We start from the raw sequence: 27,351 nt of genomic DNA, 5'->3' as shown, positions 1-27,351 counted from the left end.
GAGAACAAAAAGGCAGGAAGCGGATGGGCTCTCAAGAATTCAGACAGAATTAGCAGCTCTGAAGTCTGAGACTTACAGTTTATTGACAATATCTACAAACACGTTTACTTTTTGTTTTAGATAATAAGAGAGAGAATGACATCTGGAGAAGACCCACTGTCTCAAGGGTTTTTTGTTGAAGAAAAAAATTTATGATTCACTGCATGGATCTGTTACAAGAAAAGGGAGTCACTTTGGATGACTGCAATCACAAAATGAATCCACCAACTGAGGACTGGAAGGAGCACTCAATAAGGTAACATTAAATTTCATCTAACAGATTGCAGCGTGGAGATAAAGAGTTCCTGCTGGAAGAGAACACAAATTCACGTACTCCAAAATAAGATGGTATCTATAATAAGCCCATCTTCCTAGAAATACCCCTCCTTAACTCTATAAAATCCATTACTATCCTTCTTAAAAGGACCTTATGGAGATACAGCATGAGAATTTAGATTTCTTGTGCTACTACTTGCATTTTGAAAACTAATATTTTGATTCTTATTAACTAACAAATGTGAAATCACAGTATTCTAAGTTTTTGTGAGTGTTACCCAGACATATTTTTTTTACTTTATGAAGTTTACTGTATACATTCTAAGACAACTAGAAAACTAAAAGCATAAAATTGAAATTAACAGAATAAACATTGCCACTGCATCTTTATGTTCACAAGAATAAACACTGCCATTGCATCTTTATGTTCACAAGACATAAAAAAACCAAATCATAATTTTAAATCAACTGGTTCAGGTTCCAGAAACAAATGAAGAAGTTTAATTATAACTTATATCAACTCACTTTAATTTGCCAAAGAGAAATCCTTGCACATCACTTTCTTCTTCCTCTTCTTCCTCATCTTCCTCTTGTTTTGTCTCATTTGTTCCTGAACACATAACACATGTAGACAATAGAAGCCAAGAAATTTATTGTTGTATTAAGTTCTTATGAATTAAAAAATATTTAATAGAAACATACAATCATAAAGTTGCCATTCCCAGATGTAGTTTTAATTAGATTTATACTTAAATATTTTAGCATCAAAACTAAGTACAGAACTTTGCAACATTAAAATTAATTTTTAAATAAAATTCATACAGTGGTAACAATTGTTATATAAATTAAACAGATGTGGGTAAACAGTTCACTTCCCAAAGTAGCCATTTCTCAGTTTGATTAAATGATAAAGTATAACTCTTATCAGTCAACTACTATAAAATTTACACTTGAAAAGCCTGATGACCTTAAAGCACTTGAATCTCCAGCTGACATTTGATATAAGTCAGAGATCAGTTTCTTCCCCTTTAAAAAAACTTAACTATTTTTTGACATGACTCAAAGGTCATTGAACCATAGTCTTACCAAAGAGAGTTAACTTTCCTTATATCTTGTAAATGTCCCTGAAAAATAATCTCTCTGTGTCACCATGCTATAGTTACCACTTTCTGTAGTAAATGTCTCATTTCAATATGTTGTAGCATGCACAGGTCCAGATTATATGGTACATCACATCTTTCCTACAGAAGATTGTGAAAGTATTTCCATACAAATTCAGAAAAAAACCCCATAGCCCTGAAACACTAATGTGTAGCTACTGCAGTCATTAACATACGAGAGATGCCAACAATCATAAAGTAATTGAAGTACAAAGGTTAAACAATCTAAAATTATTGAAAGGAAGAAGACTAGGCTATGTTTAGAAGAGACACAGAAAATAACAATTAGAGATTAGATAATGAAGTGTATTCTAAGCATAGATTTTTACAAATGTTCTCATGTATTTTGATTTCTTAGTTCTTAATACCTGAGATTTCCTTCTGTAGAAAGAAATTAAGTATAACCTTCAAAATATTAATGACTGAAGATTGTACAAACTGAAGATTTTAACACACTTCAATAGTATCTCCGATGAGATATCAAATCAATTAAAAAACCAACATACCTTTAACCTGCGTGTCATCTACTGCTTTATATTCTGTACTCTTTATTGCAAGTTCCACACCATACCCAGATAAATACATTTTCCTGGAATTTGGTTTCTGCTTGACGATATTATTTTAACAGAAGAAAAAACATAACTTAAAAAATGTAATTATGGGAGACTAACAATATGTAATACTGTAACTTTAAAATGCTATGACAGTCATAACTTAAATTCATGCTTAAATTCAAAGTGCAAGGCCTATTGACAGCCCACTGAGAAGGCATGTGACAGAATGTGACAATATCCTTCATCTCCTGTAAATCACAGAAAGGCTTGTCAAAATTGTAGTCCTTTTACACAATACAAGAAGAGAGAATAAGGCAGAGCTCATAGCACCCTATATAATTATTGACACCTCAAATTCACATTTTAAACTGTTACTCAGTTTTTTGTAATGCCGCCAGACTTCCAGGGTGTTAGGAGGAAATTACCTATTTTTTGCTTCAGATTTTAAAAAAGTTTTGATAAAACAATTAATCACTTTCTGCAAGGAGTATTAAGAAAATGTATTAAAGTATTAAAGACAGGTTGCCACTTACTAAAAACAAACAACAACTAATTCTAACTTTAGAGTGAAAATTTGACATTCAATAGAGTAATTACACAAAGCATACTTATTTCTGAATACATGCCCTAATTTGCCCCAAATGTATCAAAATCCCCCTCCAAAATGCAATTTGCACATGCACAGCAGCAATTTCTTGAAAGCCTCTGAGCTTTAGCTTGCATTTTCTAAGAATCATTCTGCACTGAGAATCCTCCAGCCCACAAGTGAAAAGCCAGCAGGGCTGGGGGGCTTTTCTGCCCATCCTCTAAGCAAATCTCAAGGCAGAGGGAGCAGAGAGAACTCTATAAGTAGTCTCAGTCATACTGACAAAAAAAAGAGAGAGCAGAAAGACCATACCTCTTCTGTTATCAATGCTCCCTCTTCGGGCATTTAATGTAAAAAAGGAGGGAGAATCCATCTCAGTGGGAACCAAAGAACAAAAATGGAGGTTGTGAGGAAGGAAGAAGAGGGAAGAGAGGTCTGAAGAGAGAAAAAGTGCAGGCAAGAAGACAACACGCATTTGGGGGGACCATGATGCATAAGCCAGGCAGGGCAATGAGACATTGAATGTGCAAGTAGGCATTTAATTGAAATAAAAGAGCATAAAAGAACATAAAGTTCAATAAAAACTATACCACATACAACTTAGAATTCATGACTGGTTTCCTCAAATTCTCTATTTCATTACTGTGAGCAAACAACTCAGTCATCTGCAAACTACGTATCTCATCTCCCTGAAATACCTGGTCTACATAAATCACAGCAACTTCTCACTCCATCAGATTATTCTCAGACTAGTCACACTATTTAAGAGCTGTACGTTGAATATAAAATCACAAAAGCCTACTAATAATCAAAACTGGGGACAATACAGTTCCATGTCCTGGTATTTTTCTTGTTTTGTTTCAGGGAGAAGAGTAAGTCAAGAAAAGAATTCAGAAACATTGTGTTTCAAATATTGACACTGAAAAACTGCTCAACAATGTTGGCCATGATAGCCCACACTGCTGTACCTCAATGAACATAAGAGATTATATTGAGCATATGTAAAAATATAATTGGCAATTTCTCAATTTGATTCTCTATTCTCCTTTCCATTTTTCTAATTCTTGTTACTAATATGTTTAGTCTGCTGCACCAAGATTACCTGAGATCTTTGTACAGCATACAAGATCCAGACATACAACCAGAAAAGAATTGCAAGATCAGCTATGCAATCAGTGCTTGCATGCAGGATTAGGTAACATTATCATGCTTTCCCATCTTCAAAGTTTGTATTAGGTGAATTACTTCATCTAAAAAGTTTTAAAATTAGAATATGCATTACACATGATTTTGGCAAATGCAAAAATAAATGTAGAAAATGTGTTTGGCCAGAAAGCAAGCAAAGCAAAGACAGAATAACTATCAGTTTACCGAAACAATGTTGATTTGAATTGCATACCTGAACATAATGCCGGAGAACATAAACAATTTCCTCCTTTTGTGCCTTCTCAGATAAAATCTTGTGGAATTTGACAAAGTCTTTTGTACCCATTTCTGCATATAGAATAACCACTGGGCCATCCTCTTTGAGAGTTGGGAATTTATGGTCTCCCTTAAAAAGATATGGTCTGGGTCTGGTTTTAAGATAAATAATTGTGATATTATAAACTCAGAAAATAAATTAAAACAGTGCCAGTTTTTCTAATTCTAATAATTGAACAAAATAGTAAATATTTATATGCTAAAAGTATACAAGACATGTTAAGATCATCACAAAATAATCATGATTGTTCACAAACAAACCCAGAGCACCAAATTCAGAAATTAAAGTATAAGGAACTGAAAAATCAGCATCAACTATAAGTAATTGTAACATATCAAATCACAACACAAAGCATATGAAAAGCATAGCACTTGGAGATTTTGTGCATCAGAAAAAGCTTGAAGCTTTTAATTTGAATGCTACATTAATCTCTGTATACGTACTAGAGATGTACAGAGCAATCAGTGAGTAACAGAGTAGCAGAGGGAGATTCTGTGAAGTCTGAGAAAGCTGCTAACACACCTGGAAACTAACTGGTATTACACTACTTTAAAACCATCAAGCTTATCAAGCTCTGTTAATTTAGCTAATTTTGCAAATTTTGACTGCCTACCTACACTCCTAACTGAAAACCATGACTAGAAAAGTTATGCTGCAATGATTTTTTAAATTACTAAAACCATCTTTTGAATAAAATCTGGGTAAGACGGAGAAGTAATAGAGGATATGATTGAGTAATACATTCAAGGTTCTAATTATTGATGAGCACACTTTTTCAAAGTTGCCTTTGCACAGACAGCCAAAAGACCAGTAAACTCTCTCCAGGAGAAACATCCTCAAGACAAGTTAGTAAACTCTAATCCAACACACAGTACAGAACTGTGTGTAGTAGATACTCACTGAAGAGCCATACTGGAAAAGCGTGAGAAGAACTCCACATACCACAGTTTCTGTGATGCAAAGCCTAGGAACACCTCCAATATAAAAAATCATAGACTAATTGACACTGCAAAGGTAAACCTTGGAGGTAATGTGCTGCAAACCCTCACTTCAAGCAGAAGCAATTTGTATGAGGTTACTCAAGGTTTTATCATCCATGTCCTCCATAAGCTTGGCAGGTATGCAACCAAGAACCTCTTTTGTATGGCAAAAATAAAAGGAGGGGCCCAGTTTGAGAATTAATTTGGGTGCATCTAGCCAGGTGTCGCAGAAATATCAGGCAAGTTGTCCCACTACTATCACAGGACAAGCCAGACCAAGTAGGTGAGATCTGGGAGTCTGAAACAACTCTTGAATGAGTAAGCTCTATGGAAGAACTGATCTAGATTTGCCTCAATAAAAGCACAGGTGTGGGATGTAACCTGTGCAACTTCCTTCTCATAGCCAGAGAGACAAGAGCAGCCACAGTCATGTGGCAGGGAAAACCAAAATCAAGGGAGCTTCTCTTTTCCTAACTAATTTTAACCACCCTACTTCAACCAACCAACTTAAGTGGTTACTGAGTGCTGCCATGACTTGAACAGTGACAGTCTCAAAGGAAGAATTTCATATCACAATGAACGTGCTTCACAAAAAAATTAAGCACTGCAGTGAAATGACACTGCACAGAGCTCCTCCAATGACCTTAGGTTGAGAATTAAAGTGTTCAGCCCTTGTAAATCCAAGATAAGCCTGTTTCTCCTCAACACTGAATAGTAGTGACAAGGAATTGATTCTCCTGCTCTTAGAGCTGAAAGCTAATTAATTTCCTGCCATAAGAGATGCTCATAAGAAGGCTGCCTGAAAGACAAGGAAGAACAGCTGGGCAGACAAAAAGAAAAAGATAAAAAAAATGCACAGATGTGGAGCTCAGCACTTGCTAATCAGTTACTAGGGCAGTACAGGCAGCTACATGCTTGTCTAGATAGTTGTCAGGATAGGATGCAGAAGAAATGGGATAGAAGACAGCAGACATGTACTGACAAATGTAAGGCACTGATTGTTTCCAGCAAAATGTGACTCCAATTAATGCTTCTGCTCTTCACAGCAACAGCTCCAGAAATCTTAGTGCTGTGTTTTGGACATTTAGCAAGATAAGCAACCCCAACCATTCAACCACATGTTCTTTGACGTATCCAGAACCATTGAGCAGCCCAACACAGCTCCCCAGAAAATACTGCCAATTAGAGCCACACAGTCCATTGCAACATGGCTGAAAGTGCAAAAGGCAAAATCACAGTCACTGCTGCATAAAGGACTGGATGAAGCAAAACCTTAATCTTGACATGCAGAGTATTTGGGCTCTCCTTAGTCCAAAGAGCCTGAGACTTCCTGAATCTTTGGTTGAGATGATGAATCCACACAAAAGGATGATGCAGCCTCTTCTTTCTCTTCCAGTGAGATTTGAAGCTATCAGTCCCTAAAATTAGAATATTTCCAATATCCTCACTCAAATATGGTGAACAACTGAAAGCATAGTTTAAATAGCCCTGACTTAATTGGAAGAGTCATGCCAGACAGAAGACAGAGAATGGAACACAATGGAAATTTTAAAAAAAGAACAAAGTCAAAAAGATCTCTTCTATGAAAAAAGAGAAAAAGAATGACTGGTTTAGAGCAATCAACTGAGAGATGGCACACTGTCCCATATATCATTTGTTCACCATGTAGAACAAAAAGAACAGGAGCACAGCCCTACCTTTATCACCTAGCCTAAATATCACCAGCATAGGTGAAAAGCATCTACACAGAATACAAATGGAACTAACAGTAGAAACAATTACCTGAATATGTGAATATGTTTTTCTCAAAATCCAGCTCCAGGTACTCTAAATATTTGAGTGACACAACTATTTTTGGGGTGGGGAGAAGGAGGGAAAATTTATTAAGATTTTGTCCCTGCAACTCTAAATGTTGTGATGTGACTGGTGCAGGCAAAGCTATTTAAAATAGGAGACCAATCAAATAAAAGTAACTTCAGTTTTGTTGTGAGTTCTTAATGATTTCTAGAAGTCTAACTCTCTCAAATCTGAATAATCCAGGACTCTATTGTTTAGTATTTTTTCCAGAATCTTGTAAATTTTGGAATACTACCTCCAGAAAGGAGAATGTGCTGAATCTAGTTAACTGCTTTAAAATATTACTATATTCAGACATTGCAATAAAAGGTTAAGGTCTCATGACGCCTTAATATATGGCCACAAGAATTCAACAATAATTTAAACTACTTGCACTATATTTTGGCCTTTATCTAAGAAAAAAAAAAGAGACATTTGTTAGAAGAATGTAATAGTTAAAAATGGGAAATTGCAAATGAGACATTGAGTTGTTTTTACAAAAACCTCGGCTATTGAATAAGTAGAAGACAATGATTTAGTAGGTCATAATTGTATCAATGGACTTATAATACACCACAAATCACACATGTAGAACACAAAATTATTTTCAGAAGCAACCAAACCCAAAGAGACAAATTTATAGGTTTTCAAGGTTTCCCCCCCACAATTTATATTTGACAGAAAGCAAAGTCCAAGAAATATACCCTACTAAATCACCTTTCAGTTTTGCATATCTCCATGAAGTGGTTGAGGGTATGGACACTAATGTGTATCATGGAGACCATTGTAGTGAGAAAAAAAAACCCAACACCAAAGAAAAAATGCTACACGTAGATCTTGAAAAAACACAATTTAATACCTTTTTTAAAAATAGAGATTAAACATTATGCTTTCATTACTTTGTTACTGTTATTTTGATAGGACCTACATATTTTACTTCAGAGCTCAAATTAATCCTGCACTGACGCTAGTTACCACAGAACAAAGCCTGCAGAGGTGATTGATAGGTGCAAAGTCTAGCACAAGGTGAGGAAAAGTTTTGCCAGCTGAGGTAGCCTCATCTTCTAATCCTGTGCCAAGCCCTTGCAACCCACAAACCCTCAGGTGCAGCACCTCTGACTGCAGAGAAAGGTCTGTCAGAGTATTGGGTCAGACATACAAAACTGTAAGTTTGTATAGGAAGTACACTGTAACTTAAACTTGACTATCCCATGTTAAAAAAAAAAACCCAAAACCCAAGAAAACACCCCAAAAAACTCAAAACCCAAAAAACCCCCAAAACATACCAAACAAAACCAAAAACCAAACCAAACAAACAGAAAAACAAACAACAAGGAAAAAATACAAAATTGTCCATGTGATTAGAGGACCAGAGCTCTAGGATTTTATTTTAAAACCTACTTTGATTCATAATTGATGAACCCTCCTAACATAAAGCTCTTTAGTAATCTATTTTTCCTGTCAAACCAGATCATTATATTTACCTCTTAGTAGCCTTCTTCAGCAGCTTTTTTATTTCATTAGTCTTACAGGTGTGCTTCTCATGGATAACCACAAATGCACTGCAGCCTTCTGGTGGAGGTTCATCAGCTGCAATCTAATATTTCAACAATTATACTCAACCAGAATGCTTTGATTGCACTTCAACTTAAACTCACATCCCTTTGATTAAAATAACTCAACAGCTGCCATTAAGTTGTGTTTCTAATTAAGCCCATTCAAAACTGGGTACACGAAAAAAAGAAAGAAAAATATTAAAAGATTAAGACCCTATAACCTTTGTGAGATGTAGTCTACTGAATGCAGTCATACTCCAGAAAATCAAAGTACATTTATGTTCTGTAAAAACAGGACTGAGAAATCTCCTCTGCAAGCTGAAATCACAGCTTATACTCTAAGATAGTTTTGATTTTAGTTGCTATCAGCAAACCACGTTGACATCAAAAGATTAGACTTCTAAACCAATAAATCCCAAACAACATCAATTTTTGAACCTTTCTCTTTCCAACCCCCTGCCCTTTTTTTTTAAACTCTACTCAGCTATTCCCATATGAAGTGGGAATCATGTGACTGCATACCAGCGACTCTGGATTCACCAGCTGAGAGACAAAAATGAAAAGACATGAGTCTGAGATTGTGATATTCCTTCAGAGAACACCTGAAAAACTTCCTAACTTTATTAAAGCTTATTATCTTTCAGAAACATGGATTTCTCACTTTATCTTAAAGGTGGCATTGCTAAAAGGAGAAGTAGCAGTTTTAGGCTTAGGGACACAGTGAATTTATGTCATCTCACTTCTTCATTAACAAAGCAGGTTATTCTGTGTTTCAACTTTTCAAATACTAAAATAATGAGAAAGATGAGAAATCCACTAAATAATAAATTATTTGAAGCTTCAGGAAATGTCCTACTCCAGGAATGTCTGAATTCCCATAGGATTATTTAAAGCAATGCAAAAAAACCCCAATGACCTGAGTTTTAAAAATGAACAATTCCAAAAAAATCCTACCCTGAAAGGAATGCTATCCATACAATTGAACATGAATATCTGTTCCCATCAATATAACAAGCTTATAAAGTACTACCTTTACCATGTTTGATTCCAAATAACGTAGGCATATATTTTACTGAACTGTAACAATGAACATTCTTTAGCCAAAATACCACATTCAATCATGTTCCAAATTTATCAGGCAATACTGTCACCTGCTGAAACATCTGAACAGTTGGAGAATAAGCCCGTATGGAAAGTGCAAACTTCAGTAGATTGATTTGCAAATTGGATAAAAATTGTCCTGCTTTCTTCAAGATTAAATTGTAATAGGAGTACTCTGAATCTGTTGAAGAAACAAAAAAAAAGACAAACTTTTAGTATTTAGCGCTAAATGATGTGGCATATCTATACAGACAAATATTAATGCCAGTGCTGCTTGGCAGCTCAGAAGTCTTCACTGTTGTCCACCGACAATTGCTTCCATTCCTACCAATCCAGAGGCCTAATACAATAAAAAACCACAACAAAAGAGAGCTCAATAGCACTAGTCAACAAACTAAATTATTTTCACTAATATAAAAAACCACTCAACAATAATGTCTCTAAAAAGACCCAAATGCAAAGTTCTGAATAGAGCATTATTTTACAAATAATTTCCTCACATTTAGTCTTGAAGCATTCCAACCATGCAACTTACATAAATAAAAATTTTCTATGGGTGTCATTCTTTGGGCTACTCTCACATATTCTATTTCTTCCTTAAAAATACACAATAAACAACAGTATGAGAATGGATACAACATGTGAAGTAGCTTCCCCCTTCCTGCAAATCTTGTATTTTCAAGGCCAAAATTAGGACTGCAAGTAAGAAGGTAGGTGGATGGTGTCTGGGAATGACAGAAGTGATAATACAGAACATGGGCTGGAAATAATTAACCTGCAATTCTCATTCTAGAGGCACATTCAATTTTCATAACTAAGCAGCTCCTAGCCTCTCATTTTCCTCTTTACAACCCTGTTGTGGTCATTAAAAAAAAAAAATCTCCTTTTGCTCCTAAAGGCTCTAGGACCTCCTTTCTACCTTCTCCTCCTTGAAACTCATTATTTAGAAAGGCTGAGTTTGCTGTAATTCACTAGGAAAAAAAAAATCTAGTATTAGAAAAGTGTATAATCTGCATTTCAAGAAAGATGCTTCCCATAAATTCTATACGATGTCCTGGTTTCAGCAGGGATAGAGTTAATTTTCTTCCTAGAAGCCAGTACAGGGCTGTGTTTTGGATTCAAAATGAGAACAATGTTGATAACACATTGAAGTTTTAGTTGTGGCTAAGTGGCACCTACCCTGAGTCAAGGACTTTTCAGTTTCCCATGCTCTGCCAGTAAAGAGGTGCACAAGAAGCTGGGAGGGAGTGTGGGCAAGACAGGCTGACCTGAACTGGTCAAAGGGGCATTCCTTACCATGGAATGTCATGCTCAATATATAAACTGGGAAAGTTGGCCAGGAGTTGTTGATCTCTGCTTGGGGACAGGCTGGGCATCGATCAGTGAGTGATGAGCAACTGTATTGTGCATCACTTGAGAGAAGTTTATTTCTCTCTCTCTTTTCCCTGTTGTTACTATATTTCACTTTATTTCAATTATTAAACTGGTTTTTACCTCAACACACAGGTTTTACCTTTTCCTAATGCTCTTCCTCATCCCACTGGGGAGAACAGAGAGCAGACATGTGCTACTTAGTTGCTGGCTGGGGTTAATCCATGACATATGATTGTTACTGTCTTACACTAGATTCAGTGGATAAAAACTGCTCCATGTTTTCTACACCTACACATAACCCTGGCAGAACTCAAATGGCAATGAAGGTGGTAAAGGCACTAGAGCACATCCTATGGGAAGCAGATGAGGGAACTGGGGGTGCTTAGCCTGGAGAAGAGGAGGCTCAGGGGTGACCTTTTCATTCTTTGCAACCTGATAGGAGGGTGTAGCCAGGTGGGGGTTGGCCTCTTCTCCCTGGCAATTATTGACAGACAAGAGGAAATGACCTCAAGCTGCACCAGTGGAGGGTCAGGTGGGACATCAGGAAGAGTTTTCACTGAAAGGGTGGTCAAGCAATAGAATGGGCTGCCCAGGGAGGTGGTGCAGCCACCATTCCTGAAGGTGTTCAAGAAGTGACTGGACATGGCACTTGGTGCTATGGTTTAATTGGTAGAGTGGCAATTGGTCAAAGGTTGGACTCAGCCTTGATCAACCTTAATCATTCTATCATTTGAAATGAGATAAATTTTGGCTTCACATGTTCAAAACAGTGAATATAAAAATTTGGAAGTTTCAAATCCTTCCAGACGGAAACTTTTTTCAATACCTGTATTTTCAAATTTGCTTTGAATTATCTCCACAAAAATAAAATTAAATCTGAAATCTTTGCCTCTCCACTCAGCCCCAAATAACATCCTATTGAAGACAATGAAGAGCCATTAAATACATAATTATGAAGATACTGCCTCAATAAAATATTTTTACCACAAGTCTTTAAATTTGTTGGCTTACAGATTTCATCTGTGCTTTCACTGGTGTTTTTAAAACAGCTGACTTTTTTCCTGGAAGATGATTATGATTATGATGATTTTAAAAACAATCAAAAAAAGGACAGGTTTTTTTTTTATCTACCTTCAACAATGACTGTACAACACTGACAAGGATATATTTATCAAATCATGCACCCACTCCTACTAACTCAACTTCTATTAACACTGCTGGCTTCACTTAGAATACAACTGTACTTTGAACTTCCCCAAGATACATGAGTCCATGTCAAACAGTATATGATCCACCTAATGCAAAACTAATTTTTAGAGTTTATTACATACACAGAATCAAAGGGAATATTCTGAGATGGAAGGAATACACGAGAATCATCAAGTTCAAAATTACAGTGCACTTGGGTGCACTCTTATGGCTTGCACATGGATTGAACCTGTGACCTTGGCATTACTAGCACCATGCTCCAACCAACTGAGCTAATTTCAGTTAATCAGAACTACGGTTTCAGCTTTGCAAATTTTTTTTCACATAGTATTGAATCCTTGAAATTTGGTAACTACTTGTCCTCCAAGCTCATTGTAACATTGCCAAAAGAGTAGACATCATAACAAGTTTCTTAGGATGTTCTTAGGATGAAGAACCAGATTTTTCTGGTTATAAAATCCTGCATGATAGCATATTACCACTAAATCATTAACAAACTTGATTTAAAAGTAAACAAAAGAGGTCATATTAACAGGATACAGCTCCAGACTATAGATATCTGAATGCACATGTAGGAGCTTCGTATGTGTGAACTTTCATTCTAGCCATGAGAAATCCAGCCTAGCAGCCAACAAAACCTAAAAAGCTATTTAGCTCACTCTAAAGATGCCTTAATTTGTCAGCTGAACAGCTCTCTCAACTCCTGTAGTCAAACTGATTAAATTGACTGCAGCAAGAACTGAACAGCTAGCTAAGCAGAGTCACATTTAAATGTTGACATTTACTATCCACAATCTACAGCAGTATTTTTTATCACAGGTCAGTTAAAAATAATTAAGAGACAACCAGGGCAGTCACAAAAGATAAGGAAATATTTATATCATGGTTCCTCAAACCTCATGCACACAACACAAAATTAATCTGAATGTAAGCTGGTAACCCACAAGAGAATTCTAAGTACTGAGGCACAGGAGGTAGGGGGAGTACACATAACTAATCAGAAGAATACAGTGTGCTAGAATAACTATGTTGTGGGATGGAAGTATGAGGATTCTTCCAGCTGGATAGATGTGTATCTCCAGACCCACAGATCAGCTTGAGAATTAGAGGTGCCAGGTAATGGCAGTTTAGGCTATCACTGGCCAGTCGAATCTCTGTGCCAATTTTCAAGCAAAATGCCAGTAGAGAGGGAATACTTTATTTTATTGCATTATTAGTATAGAAATGGAATGCTTGTGAAACTGATTCCCTTTGAATCTTTAAGGTTTATATACATATAAAGAATACTTACCCAAGTTAGTCACAAATAATGTGTAGTCTCATAGATTGCAACAAATAATTTGCATGATTGCTGTTTACATGAAATATACTGTTACATTTTTTTCAGAGAAAATTGTTTCCATAGAGAAAATATGTTTGTGTGTTGGTTTTGTTTTGGTTTTTAATATATATTTATGAGGCTGCTGAAAATTCAATATATAAACTGAAGCACTTGGGAAGACAGTAAACACTCAAGTGATAATTAGTCGGCAGGGAACTGGCTACTTACCTTCCCTCAGTGATCATAAATTAACCTTTAGGGATATAAAAGCAGCAGCAAGTTTAAAATGCCATCTTCAGTGTTTTCTAAGTGCTGGTTTTAGTATGAAATTTTTGCAACTTTGATTTCTTTACAACATACCTGCAGCTCTAAATAGCAACATTTGCCTTCTCAAGTATTTCCCAAGCTTGGCAGATAATATGTTGCACGTTAAGTAGACATAAACAATGTTGTCCATGTTACCTGAAGACTGCATGCTAATTGAATATAGTGTATCTCATCACTAATCTTTTCATGTTTTCCATATGCTATAAACAAGATGCTGCCCAAATTGATTTGAGTTCATATAAAAAAAAAATTAATACCAACAAATACATCACCAGACTCAATGTTTTACCACATTCCATGTACAGAATTCCTACCAAATCCATTACATTGCTACAAATATCACAGCTAAACAGACCATTAATAGACCTAATTTGGTAAGGCTGAATATTTTAAATGAGCAAATTAACAAGAGATGTTGATTTGATTATTATAAATTAAGAAAAAAAAAGTTTTGAGAACTCATTTAAAAAAAACCAAACCAAACAACAGATTGAAAATCATCCAAGGAAGGATTTAGAAGAAAAACAGCAAGCTACCATATTTGATTTTTTAAGTTGCCTTCTAGTTTTAATATTTTACCACTTTGAAACATTCAACAATATGTTTGGGATATAAATCTATCATCCAATTCTTCTATAAACCCAGACTTCCAGCTTCAAATCTAGTAGCTACTTACCTTTTATGAAAATGTTTCTATTTTAAAATTAATATTTCTATTTAAAACAAACAAACGAACAAACAATGCTTTTATTTCCTGCTTGCTATCCTACCTACTCCTGGTAAAACCCAGAGAAGAACTGAAAAGTCAATTGCCCCAGCCAATCCCTTTTTAGCCAGATCCTTTAATTCACTCAAGTAGTTGTTGCTACACCAGTTTTAAGGAATCATTAACATCCCCCTATGTCAATGTCTCTTTACATGCAACAGCTAAGACAGAACCCATTCCACACCCTACAGAGAACCAACTTCTCCTCAATATGCTTAATTAAAGTAGTATTTTACTACAGTCTTAAGGTTCCCCACTGCCAGCATCTAACAGTTTATTGGCATGATAGGTCATGGAGATCATCATACTGTAATTTATTTTTTCTCAGTCACAGAATTTATTCTCAATCACAGAGTTTATCCAGGTGAGGTAGGTATTTAACTAACAAATAATTTCAACAGACGTGTGTCACTAAAAACAAATGCCATTAAAGCTTCAAATTCTTTGGAAAGTATGTCCAAGCAAGGAGAAAAGAGATGGCTGATAAAACAAAACCCTGACACATCATCTAATACAGCAGTCTTATCTCAAGGCAATACCAACTTCATCTAAACCACTCATAGAAAAAAGAGCAAGTTAAAAGTGGCTTCTGGAGGTCACTTCATCCAAACTCTTACCTAAGAGATCTAACTTCAAGGCTTGACTAGGCTGCTCAAGGCCTCATGTAGTAGAATTTTGAATTATCTCAATGTATAGAGATTCCAGAGCCTCCTGGAGCAGTCAGTTTCAGTGTTTACCCAATGCCACGGCAGAAATATTTTCTCTAGTATCTAGCCCCACAATTTCCATGTTTCAGCTTCAGACCTTCGCTTTTTTTCATACTGCTGTGTACCTTCAGGAAGGGTCTGGTTCCACTTTTTTTGCACATTTCTCTGTTAGGAAGCTGAAGATACAAGGTCTCTTCTTGCTCCTTTCTTTTTCAGGTTCACAGTCGTCTCAGCCTTTCCTCAGAAGTCTGCTCCTGCTCCCTAACCATTGTGGAGATCCTCTCCTAGACTTGCTCCAATACTGGACTCCTTTTCACAGGGAGCCCCAGGCTGGCCCCAGTTCTCCAGATTCAGTCTTACCACATACAATGGAATAAACACTTTCTTTGACTTCTTGGCTTCACTCCCACTGCTGCAGCCTGGCATGTAATTTGCCCTCTCTCTGTTTGCAAGGATCCCCATTCTGTCTCTCAAAAAAACACTTTCCAGTCAGTCACCGCCAAGATTGCACTGCTGCTGAGATTATTCCAGCCCATGTGCAAGAAGTCTGTCAAGTGTCTTTGCTGAATTTACTAATGTTTCTGTTGGCCTGTTTCTCCAGCCTGCCAATATCCCTCTTACTGCAGTCCTACCTTCCAGCTTCTCACCTTCTCCTCCCAGCTTTGTGTAATTCACTACTTTGTGGAGGGTGTAACCAACATCAATGTCTTATGTGGTTACAAAGACCTTAAATAGCATTAGACAATAGTACTTGCCCCCAACAAGTGCTACTAGCAGCTGATCACAGGTCAAATTCTGCATCTACTTCCATTTTCCATGTCATCATGCCTTTTACAGGATAGCTTTTAGCAGCGTTCACCACCTTGGCACTGTTTTCAGTGATTCTTTCTGGTTTTGTTTATACTTCTGCCTTAGAGATTATAATTTCACAGTAACTTTTGGGTGTTTTTTCAATTTTCCCAGTTGATACTCTACAACTGAAATCACAGTTCTTTGTACATTTTCTGATTGCACTTTTGCCATTATAAAGAAATGAAGAAGAAAACAGGGAGACAGTAAAGTCAAACATCATACTTTACTCGACATAAAAGCACATCATGGAATCATAAGTAGCAAAATTATTTTTATCATGTGTACCTGTTCCCTTCCCAGCAATCTCTTAAGTCTATTGGCTGCTTTGGGCACTGCTGAGCACTCAAATAACATTATCACATGCACACCACAATCTTTTTAAAGTTATATTCTGTCAGTTATAATTGTTGAAACATTTCTCTAGTTCTCTCACCCATATACAGCATTTTTCATGTACCTGCACTTCTCACTGCCATGTTTGCATGATCTTTCTACAATTTGCAAGGTTTTGACTATTAATTTAACATTCCATTTCCCTCAATCCTCTTCCAGTAGTAACATTAGGCCCTTACATTCATGCTTAAAGAGTTATACTATTCTGAAGTAAAGAACAAAATGAAGCAGCCTTACTTTGTTTTGAAGCCTTTTCCACCTTGTTCATCTGTTGACCTACCAAGTAGATCTAATATTGACCAACCTGGTGTAAAGCCCTGTATGTTTCCCAGTTCTTCATTATCATGGACATTTCTAGTAAACTGCCCTCCAAGGTTTCTTCTGGCTTGGCTTTTTGTGTTTGTTTTGCTGGATTTTATGCTTTGGTGTTCTCTCTGAATTTCCAACAACTTAATATTCTTCTGTCTAATCATGCAAGGCTTTTTTAGTCCTGTTTTGTCAATGATAAACCTTTTTTCTAAAACACCAGTATTGATGCTAGAAAACTAGTCTCCTTGCCATGTAGAAGAATTAATGCTTTTCTGGTAGTTCTTCAAATTCTTCCTTTAGCTAGCATTCTCATTTTAGGTATTTGTGTGACTCTATCCCCTACAAGCATCCATCTTACAGAAAACATGAAGTCTCAATATCCTATAAGCTCCTGGCAAGTCATGTAAGCAGGTAGGTATTTTTAATCTTTACACTCCTGTTCCATTTTGTAAGAGCAGTTCAGTCCATCTTGTCTTCATTTTTATTTTAGACTCCTCTACAAGTATTGCCCTCAGGGGAAAATATGCTACAACTTTCTGAAAGAAACCTACCTAGTAAGCAATAATGGAAGAGTTAGGTTTGACCTGCCTGGAACTAATTAATGTGTTATGTCTCAAAATGAAATACATCAGAAGATAATACATTAAAAACCAGCATGCTGTTTAACTTACCTCCATGCTTATAAACTGTTAATTCCCGTACAGTTTCCAAGAACTGCCAAAACTTCTCATTACCATCTTCTGCAATAAATTCACTGTTTAAAAATAAAAATTAGTTGTCCATAGGCTGACTTGGTCGAAAGATGTACCATAGTAAAACCCTTCCATTATTTAAAATAATAAATACCCATCAGCAACCAAATGCTAGATGTTCAATAACTAACAACCATCTCCATAGCATAAACACTGAACTGAGGTATATTTTGGTTAAAGGATATTTTGTACAAAGTACTATCATCCAAACTTAACAATCAGAGCTATAAAGCATGCAGACTATTCTCTTGATACAGAAAACCCCCAAAATGTTCACTTTATTTTTCCACAGATATTCCAATATACACTTATAAAAGAAATCAATTCAGTGCACAAATTTTATTTAATAGTAGCTAAGTATACAGATAAGAACACACACTCTGTCAGATTATAGTTTTTCATGAAATTACAGGCTTTAATCAATGACATCTACTTTCCTGTGCAGGGGGGAGATCGTCAATCTCTGAAACATTTTCAAACATGTGTGAATTCTTACAAAGCATAAAAGGTAAGGTTTGCTTTATTCCAAATACCATAAATTCTATTTTTTTTTTCAAACTGAAAGAGGCAGAATTTAGGTTAGATATACAGAAGAAATTCCTTACTGTAAGGGTGGTGAAGCACTGGAACAAGTTTCCCAGAGACGTTGTGGATGCACCATCCCAAGGCCAGGCTGGATGGGGCTCTGAGCAACCTGGTCTAGTGGAAGGTGTCCCTGTACAGAGCAGGGGGGTTGGAACTTGATATTTAAGATCTCTTCCAACACAAAATCATAACTACTTAGTCATTTTATGATTTATAGGTAACACTTCTAAGGTTTTTGGTTTTCCTTAAGGGAACATCAGTTGCTTTCCTTCCACAAAACTTCCATTTGCTAGCATGACTACATTGTTTTCTAATCTTTACTTTGGAAGTTTGCCCCTCCTTTGATTACAGAAGCTTGCAGTTCTCCCTTCCATGGGCATTCTCCAAACAGCAGCAATAAATTTAAAAGCAGAACAAATTCAAGCTAAACGGGTAGGGCAGCCACAATCACCTAAAACTGGAAAACATTTTCCTTTTCTACTGTGAATCGCAGAGCGGTTTGGGTTGGAAAGGACCTTAAAGATCATCTGGTTCCAATCCCCCACTTTGGCATGGACACCCCCCACTAGACCAGTTTGCTCAGAGCCCCATCCAGCCTAGCCTTGAACACTGCCAGGGATGGAGTATCCACAACTTCTCTGGGAAACCTGTAGCAGTGCCTCACCACCCTCACAGTGAAGAATTTCCTCCGTACCCTCAGTTTGAAGCCATTCCTCGCTGTCCTCTCACTGCATGGCCTTGTAAGAAAGCATCCCTCCCCATCTTTCTTGCAAGCTCCCTTCAGGTACCAGGAGGCTGAAATTAGGTCACCCCAAAGCCTTCTCTTCTCCAGGCTGAAGTTATGATTACAGGTTAATGATACCTTTAAAAATGCCACCGTGTTTCATTCTTAAAGGTTCATATTTCCACTAGTACGTTTATAATCACTTAATTAATGTGCAAACTACTTGGGGGGACACGAAGATGTTGTTACTCAATGGAAAGCGGGGATTGTGTAATTGGCCCATAACATCTCCTCAACAGGCGACCTGCAAAACGCCTGAGCAGGTTAAACACGAAAGCGCTTGCACAGCTCCCTCAAAGCATGGGAGAGCCTTGCCAGCACTGTCCGCAACGCCTTCCGAGGAGAGAAAGCAGCTCAGCCTCACAACCAAGGAGTACTTTGACACACCCTCCGACAGGGAGAAACGCGGCCATGCCCCTCTGACAGCCCTCCTTCACGCTCAGCAGAGGGAAAAGGGGGTCCTCCGCCCTCCCTGTCCCCCAGGAGACAGCCGGGGCAGAGCGGCCGCCGGGAGGAGAAGGAGGAGGAAGAGGAGGAGGCTGCACGGCTGCACGCACCTCGCCTCCAGCAGCAACGGGGTCGCCGGCCACTTCGCCGCCAGCCGGGCGGTCACGGGCTGTGAGGAGGAGGCCGGAGCGGTGCCGCAGGGGCTCGGCCGGGCGCACAGCAGGGCGAGCAGGAGCGCCGGCGGCACCAGGAGCAGCACCCGGCCCGCCATGAGGAGCAGCGGTCCCGGGGCCGCCCACTCCCGCACGGTCCCCGCGGCCCCGGCGCGCGCCCCGCCCACAGGGCCGTGCAGCGCTTCTATTGGCTGCGGCGCGCCCTCGCCGTTGCGCTATTGGTCCGTCAGGAGGCCAATCAGCGGCTGACGGCACATAAATAGCGGGGCGGCCGCGACCAGTGCCGTGACACGCGGCGCCCGGAGTGCGCATGCGCCAAAGTGGCCGCGCAGGTACCCTGCCCCCGCCCTGTCCCCTGGGCCGGCGTCGGGACATTCCCGTTACTTTTGTTTTTTGGGTTTCGGGTTGTGTTGCGCATGTGGGAGATTTGCGCAGGATGTCCTTGGGCTGGGGTGGCGGAGGCTGAGGAGGGACACGGCTGTGTTCAAACACAGCAGCCGCCTGCCCTGGCACTCCCCATACCTCCTGCTGACTGTCCCGGCGGGCTGCTCTCCCTCGGCCTTCACCGGCATACAAACAGCAGTAGAAGCCTTTCTCTGGGTGAGCGGCTTCATACACAAAATATATATTCACATACAGTTTTTTTCTCTGAGGGGGAGTAAATTAATTTTCCCCTTGCTCGAAGTTTTGTTAACCAACTTCTATTTTGTGATGTGTTTTGTTTCCTATCTATCTATTTTTTTCCTCAGTAAACAGCTTCACAGGAACCCCGCAACTACTTTCTACCTAACTTACCTTGAAATTTTCAGAGTCATACTCTCTAATTGCTAATTTTTTGTGTGTTCAAAATCTCCATAGTTAATTCCATTTCCTCTCCAAAGCTGCTACACTCCCTCAGTTTTTCAGACCCAAGAGATGCTGGTGCTGCTGGAGTGTGTTGTGGGATGCTGATATAGGGCAGCTCTGCATAGTTGTTCATTGGAGGAAGAATCCTCCAACTGTGTTAAAAATAGGGGGCATTGCCTTTTCCAAAATGTGACTCATGGAACTCGAAGTTGAAACTTTGAATGTCTTAGTGCTGCCTACACTTTAATTTCTTTTGCATACAGTAATCTCCTGACTGCTCCAAGTTGCTCTGTGGATGGTGGGAGCCAGTGAGGGTGTAAGTCCAGGGAGCAGTTTATCGATTGTACAATTTGGATGGTTAGTGTTCATCTCAAACTTTGGTACAGAAACTTGCCCTCACAAAATGCCTGTACTTAACATGCTGCTGGATCTTTATAATGCAAAAGTCTGAAAAATACATCCTGAGGGTTGTTCATATGTAATTCAGCCTTGGGTGTTGGTCAGTCTTTTTTGGACTTACTCTCACGAATTTGTGCTGTTATAAGACCTCAGATAATTTCCAGCTACCACTGTGACACATCAGTGATGCCAACTTTAATGTAAATAGATTAAGTAAACCTTACCCCAAACTGGTAGTGCAGCCTTTATACACTTCTGCAGAAATAATGAAAACCACAGGAGTATTTCTCCTGGTTTGTGTGTAAGGCCATTAGAAATAACAGAATTCAGCATCTTTTTTATGGAGAAGGGCTGTGATACACTGTATAAGCAGCTTCATTTCTTTCATACAGGCAGTTCAGAAGTTGCCACTGCTGCTGAGATGGCATGGCCAGAGTACTGTATAGATGAGAAAGTTTGGTCCCCTTGCCTTTTTATGCTAGTAACGTAGGTATGGGGCCAAACTCTTCCATCCGTAAAAAGTAAATACATATGCGATGAACTGATAAAACACTTCCACCACTCCCTGGCAAAGTTCAAAATGCTTTTGATGAACTTGGTGGAACTCACACTACAGTTGTTCTGCACAGAATAGGCCATAGCTGATTTATGTTGGTCATCTACCAAAAAACATCCCAGCCCAAATAATCCTATGGTTAAAGGAGTTACAAGCTGCTTTTTTGATGTTTCTTCAAGCAAAAATGACATGTACATCACACACTCCCCATGTATACCATGCATTTTTCATACCTCCATGTGAGACATGCACAGTGATGGATGCACCTACCTTACCCTGATCTATCAATTGCTTTCCTATAGAAAGTTGCTCTGTTTGAAGAGGCTTCTATTGTTGCTTAAATGTAAACTCCTAATAGCTTGTACTTGTTTCATCTTGAGCTGTGACAATTTATGATTTGCCATACAAGAAGATAAAATCTGTTGGCACTGGCTATGGAAATACAACTAGCTTTGAATTCAGTGGCAAGATAAAGTGGTAGCTCTGAATCAAAGGTCATATCATTAGCCTGTAGTGAGCTACAGAAAATAGTGTAGTCCAGTTGTTTTCTTGAGAAAAGATCTTTTCTGCTTAAATTCAGAGATCTTTGTTAGGCAGAAAGAGTCTCTCTGCTGAGATATTTCTCTCTCCCATTTGGGATTTATGTTTTATAAGGGGTTTAAAATTTATGATCATAAATAGGCAAAATGAAGTTGAGAGGGACTTCAGGAAGTCTCTAGTCCAGCCTCCAGCTCAGAACAAGGTTAGGTCTGAGGTCCAGTCAAGTCTTGAAAAAAAGAAATCCAAGGCTGGCACCTGCACAGCCTTTCTGGGCAACCTAATGCATCGCTTAAGATGCAGTTTGGATTGCTCCATGGAAAGAAATACAGTGTTGTAAGAGAACATTGCATTCCTTATAAAAGCTTTTGCATATTTATCAGCTTTTCCTTTGCTTTGGTACCTTAACTACATTCTAGCCACAAAGAGCCAGTACACACTTTTAAAAAATCTGTTTCTGTGTATTTGACAAAGGCAGATTTTAATCTGTTAAGCCGAGTGCAAATCTAGAAGATGGAGAGCAGACTTAATCTTCATTTCTACAGCAGAATTTATGTAATTATGTCACATAACACTTGCCCACTCTTGTACATACATTCCATATATATATATATATCTCTATATGTGAAAAAAACCTTAGTTCTCTGAAACCATTATTCAGCTGAACAGAAAAACAATTACAGGAAAAATTTAAAATTATTCATATTGCAGCTGTGCAAATAGGAATTTATTATCATAGTGGTTTCAGTGTGAATAGAGGGAGTGATTAATGAACACTTCTCAGTAAGATGCAAATGTTTTATAAGTCACAGTAAGCTATGTCTATTTTATAGAAACAGTAGCAATAAGTGAAAATAAGTTGAGCTTCATCAGCATATTCAGTTAGCTGAAAATAAAACTTTATTTTCTTAACAGATTCAAAACCATTTTCATGGTGAAAGGCTCCCTTTCTCCCTAACTTGGAGATAATGTAAATGCCAAACACTAATCAAAAGATATACCTGTTACCCAGTTATTAATAGGTGTCCTCCTGAGCAATAACTGCTGGCATCATTTATCTTGTGTGATATTGGAGGCCAATCTCTTCAAAACCTGTCAATGTCACTACTATGGCAGGCATTTGGGGTGTTTCCCAGAAAAGACTAAGGATGCTTTTTGTCTATTCCATTATAGACCAGCTATGGTTATTTGATTAGCATGTCTCAATATCATGGTATCCTGGAGCAGACCATGCAAAATATATTTCATAGTCTGTTAACTTTTCATTTTGATTTTCAGGGATGAGCCAGTGAAAGAAAAATTGATGCTGAAGTAACATAAGCCTGGTTTCAACAGCACACAGAATCTGCTCAGTGGCAACTTTATAGCAATGAGAATTTATGCTGCTTTGCTATGCCCACGCATACAGCTGCAGTGATAGTAAAGGGCCTACTGCCAGGATGCCTCTCTTTCCAGATTCTACTGAAAAGAGAAAAGAAAAAAGTTAAAGAAAAAGAGAAAATAAGGAAACTGAAGCAACATTTTGCTATGTTAAACATATAAACATATATTTTAAATATAAACATATTTAAAATTATTCACCCCAGAGATCTGGAGAATATACTCCCTGGACCAGGTCAACAAACATCCTACAAAACTCTGGGCATGTTTGTACTGTGTAGTGGAGAACAGTGAAATTTGGTCATAATGGGGAATGCAGCTCCATTTGGATACACCAGCTCAAGTTCATAAGCAATGCCACTGCTCTGCTCTGCCAAAAAGACAGTGTGGTTGTATTGATTTCTGTACTGCCCTGTCTCCTCCCATGCCAAATCTGAGCAATTCACTGCACCAGTGGATAAAAGAAGGGCTTATTTATAATGTTGCAGGGTTTTTCTGAGTTCGTCTATGCTAAATCTTAGCTTATTATTCCTGGGGCAAGCTCATCAATGTAGCATGAGTTGGCACTCCTGATGCCAGTTAACAATCTTGGTTGTTAACTGGCCTGTGCTCACAATTAATCCCTTATTTACAACATTATTTGAGGTTCTTGGGTGTTGAAGAAAAGAACATTTTTTCTTCTTTCTCTAGTTGTAAGTTGTGAATTTATCTATGTATTTAGTGAAAGGATCACAGACCACACACTGATGGTATATAATTTAGCATAAAATGTACAATAAGGTTTTTAAATCACCGTTGATGATTCAAATAATAGCCACATACTAGTATTTTAGACATGATTTGTCACATGCAACTGTTTGGGAGATTATGACTTCAGGAGATAAGACATTTATAAATAAAATGCACAAAGCTGAGTATTTTTACATTAATTGATAAGCTGATATGTGCAATGAAGTCCCTCAAGACAATTCTGGCCACATAGTGCCACACCAGCATCAAAAGAGACTTTAGTGTGAAGATACAGGTGTATTCACTGAGCAAATACACTGTTTCCCAGAACAGGGTAGTAGGATTTGAATTGTAGGCCTATTATATAGGGATCAAAAGGTGCTGTTGCTACATGCAGGGTGGAAAATATAAAGATAAAATACCTGTGCCACGAAGTGTATCAGTGATTTTTCCTTTTTAGTCAGATCAGTGAGCAGAATTCTGAATCCTTTCCAAAATGCCTGAAAAAAGTAAGCTGGGAAATGAGCCAGTGAGTCCTGAATGTGCACTCAACCAAGTCACCTTTGACAGAAGTGAGGACTGCAGAGTCATGATGTACTTTTTACTTAAAGCCAAGTTTCTCTTGGCTTTCATTGCATCTGCAGTTTTTCTTTGAACAAACTCTTCTATCCTTTTTAAACTGGTTCAGAATTGCAATTGTATTTCCACCAGTGCAGGATGCAGACTGTGTCATCCAGAGTGCCCCAGTGATAGCATATGCTGGGAGGCAGGGCTGTTTGACAGCAGCTTCTGGCTCAGGCTGAATTACAGACTCAGCAGAGCCAAGCAACCACTGCCTGGCAAGGAGGCACAGGCTCCTGAAGAGGTAACTTCTGCAGTAACTGCCTGTTCCTGGTTCTGTGGGGAGCAGCATTTGGGTCACAGCAGAGCTGGGTGCCAGGACAAGCTGGCTTACAGGCTTTGTGTGACTCAGCAGCTGGGAGGAGAAATCTCATGTTTATTCCTCATTTCCCACTGAATGTCTTGCTAGCACACCTCTAATGCAGGAATGAAAACTATAATGCACTTCTTAAAAGAATCGTAGAATAGTTTGATTGGGAGGCACCACCAAAGATCGTCAAGTCCAATCCCCACTGCCATGGGCAGGACCACCTTCCACTGGCTCAGATTATTCAGATCCCCATCCAAACAGACTTTGGATGTTTCCAGGGATGAAGCAACCACCACCTATTGGCCAATCTGTTTCAATGTTTCACCAAACAAAAATGACTTTCCAAACCCCTGTGCATTGTGTTGTTCTAATTTCAGAGTAGTGACATAGGATTACACACTGTCTGTTATGATGCTGTGACTCTTGACTGGACAAGGCTCTGAGCAACCTGAGGTGATTGCAGCTGGTCCTGCTTTATGCACAAGTAGGACAAGCTGGCCTCCAGTGCACTTGTCAAAATGGGAATCATAAGTTTTATTTTTGTTCTGGGAGCTTAAATTCTTACAGCCCTCCTTTAGTATATATTTGCCTGGAATACCATGTATATGTGCATGGGAATGTGTCTTCTCTATGTGTCTTCCTAAACTATGGGATGCAATTTGGTATGCTGCTTAGACAGAACTTGCTTTGCACAACTTGCTTATTAGTGATTATCATTAATACTATATTATTAATATTAATACTATATAATAGATTATATAATATATATAATATATGAATAATAATAATAATTATTATTAATAGCTAGATTTGCTGAAGTCGTAGGCTGCAAGCTATGAACTTTCACCTAGATATTTTGAACATATAGTCAACTAAAAGAAGGCCCCAGAGCCAGTTCAAGCCAGAAGATAAGGCAATTGCAGTCATCAGCAGAAGCTGCAACCTTAGAGAGAAGAAGAGAAACAGCCTGTCTAGAGACAGTGAAGGGACCCAATGAAGAACAGGAAGACCCCAGTCAGAACCACAGAATCATGAAATGATTTGAGCTAAAAGAGACTTCCAGAGATCATCGAGCCCAAACCCCTGCTAAAGCAGGTTCAGCTAGAGCAGTGCACAGGATCATGTCCAGGTGGGTTTTGAGTATCTCCACGACCTCTCTGGGCAGCCAGTTTCAGTGCTCTGTCACTCCCATGATGAAGAAGCTTTTCCTCGTATTTAGATGGATCTCCCTGTGCTCCATGTTTTGTCCATCATGAACTTAATATTACTGCTGGTCCAATCAGTTGCATGAGGAGTGGGAAACTTGTAAGGGTATAGTTGCCCAGTAATTTCTTTTTTTGGGGGCACCCAGCTTGAGCTGTAGCACTATTTATAGAAAGGACCCCATAGAAGAGTCTCTTTTGGTTTATTGATTCAGTGAAAACCTTGGTGAATGCTTTTACAGTGGCTGGCATGTGTAATACCCGTAACAACTATTCTGTGACTCTTCAGTGTAATTTATTTTAATTAAAGATTTGTGTAGCTAAAGCAAAATAGAACAAGCCGTGCTGTTTTATTGTGTGAAATATGATGAGTTTGTTTCCAGTGCAACAAATTTCAGTGCTTCTTTTCAGATTATGCTGTGTCCCTTCTATCAGTCTATCCTTTAGTTAATGTTAGAAGCAGACTAGTAGATAGGTTTCTTGTCTGTCAGGGGTCATTTCAGATCACTTCCCAAAGTGAAAAAGAACACCTATAGACAAGTAATCTAAAGCTATTCCTTCTAGTAATTTATGCTGACTATCTTTAGAGGGAATATAGAAGTATTACTTTTGAATTATGCAAATTAATATTTTATGTCCTTTTCAGTTAATATGAGTATATAAAATTTTCAGTTTTTATGATTTACACACAAAGATAATTGCAATCCATTTTGTGAAGACAACTTTAAAAATCGATGTAAAAAATAACACTTACATGTAAATGAAAGAGAAACAAAAAGAGCAGCCACAAGCTATTAGAAATATAATGAAAATGAATTTATTGCTCAAGATTTTTATGCCCTTCTGTTTTTAAACCATTTAGAAGGTCCTTCAAGTTTAATCCAAACTGGAGAAGACACATTCCAATGCACATATACATGGCATTCTAGGCAAATATATATTAAAGGAGGACTGTAAGAATTAAAGCTCCCAGAACAAAAATAAAAATTATGATTCCCATATCTCTGAAGTCAGCATGCTGTATGTGTCAATAAATTATAAAATGTATGCTTTAAAATGTTCATAAACCATGGAAAAGTCAGGAATTACAGGTTTTTCGCACTGGAACATAGACATATAAATTGAATTCCAGATTTGTAGTAGCCTAATGTATGTATTTCTCTTGCACTAGCCAGTCAAAAATCCAAGGAAGTGGAGTCCC

The 27,351-nt window shown here is 38.1% G+C and overlaps 1 protein-coding gene across 3 annotated transcripts in view; it reads right to left on the bottom strand.

The window, feature by feature from the left end:
• UGGT2 (UDP-glucose glycoprotein glucosyltransferase 2) overlaps positions 1-19,711 on the bottom strand; it is a 77,848-nt gene extending 58,137 nt beyond the window's left edge. For 2 of the 3 annotated variants that reach the window (XM_085057463.1, XM_085057473.1), the window contains exons 1-7: positions 19,508-19,711; positions 17,501-17,583; positions 9,622-9,752; positions 8,399-8,511; positions 4,015-4,189; positions 1,982-2,078; positions 841-925 (exon numbers count right to left, since the gene is read on the bottom strand). In XM_085057463.1, coding sequence (XP_084913589.1) covers positions 841-925; positions 1,982-2,078; positions 4,015-4,189; positions 8,399-8,511; positions 9,622-9,752; positions 17,501-17,583; positions 19,508-19,668 — 845 coding nt within the window. In that variant the 5' untranslated portion in view covers positions 19,669-19,711. Of the gene's footprint in view, positions 1-840; positions 926-1,981; positions 2,079-2,927; positions 3,955-4,014; positions 4,190-8,398; positions 8,512-9,621; positions 9,753-17,500; positions 17,584-19,507 lie in introns of those variants that run through there. The other variant, XM_085057464.1, reaches the window with a different exon arrangement.
• Positions 19,712-27,351: the final 7,640 nt, after the last annotated feature.

The sequence above is a fragment of the Lichenostomus cassidix genome, chromosome 1 (assembly GCF_008360975.1).
Source record: "Lichenostomus cassidix isolate B80296 chromosome 1, HeHo_3.0, whole genome shotgun sequence".
NCBI lineage: Eukaryota > Metazoa > Chordata > Aves > Passeriformes > Meliphagidae > Lichenostomus > Lichenostomus cassidix.
This window is presented reverse-complemented; position numbering and strand designations above follow the sequence as displayed.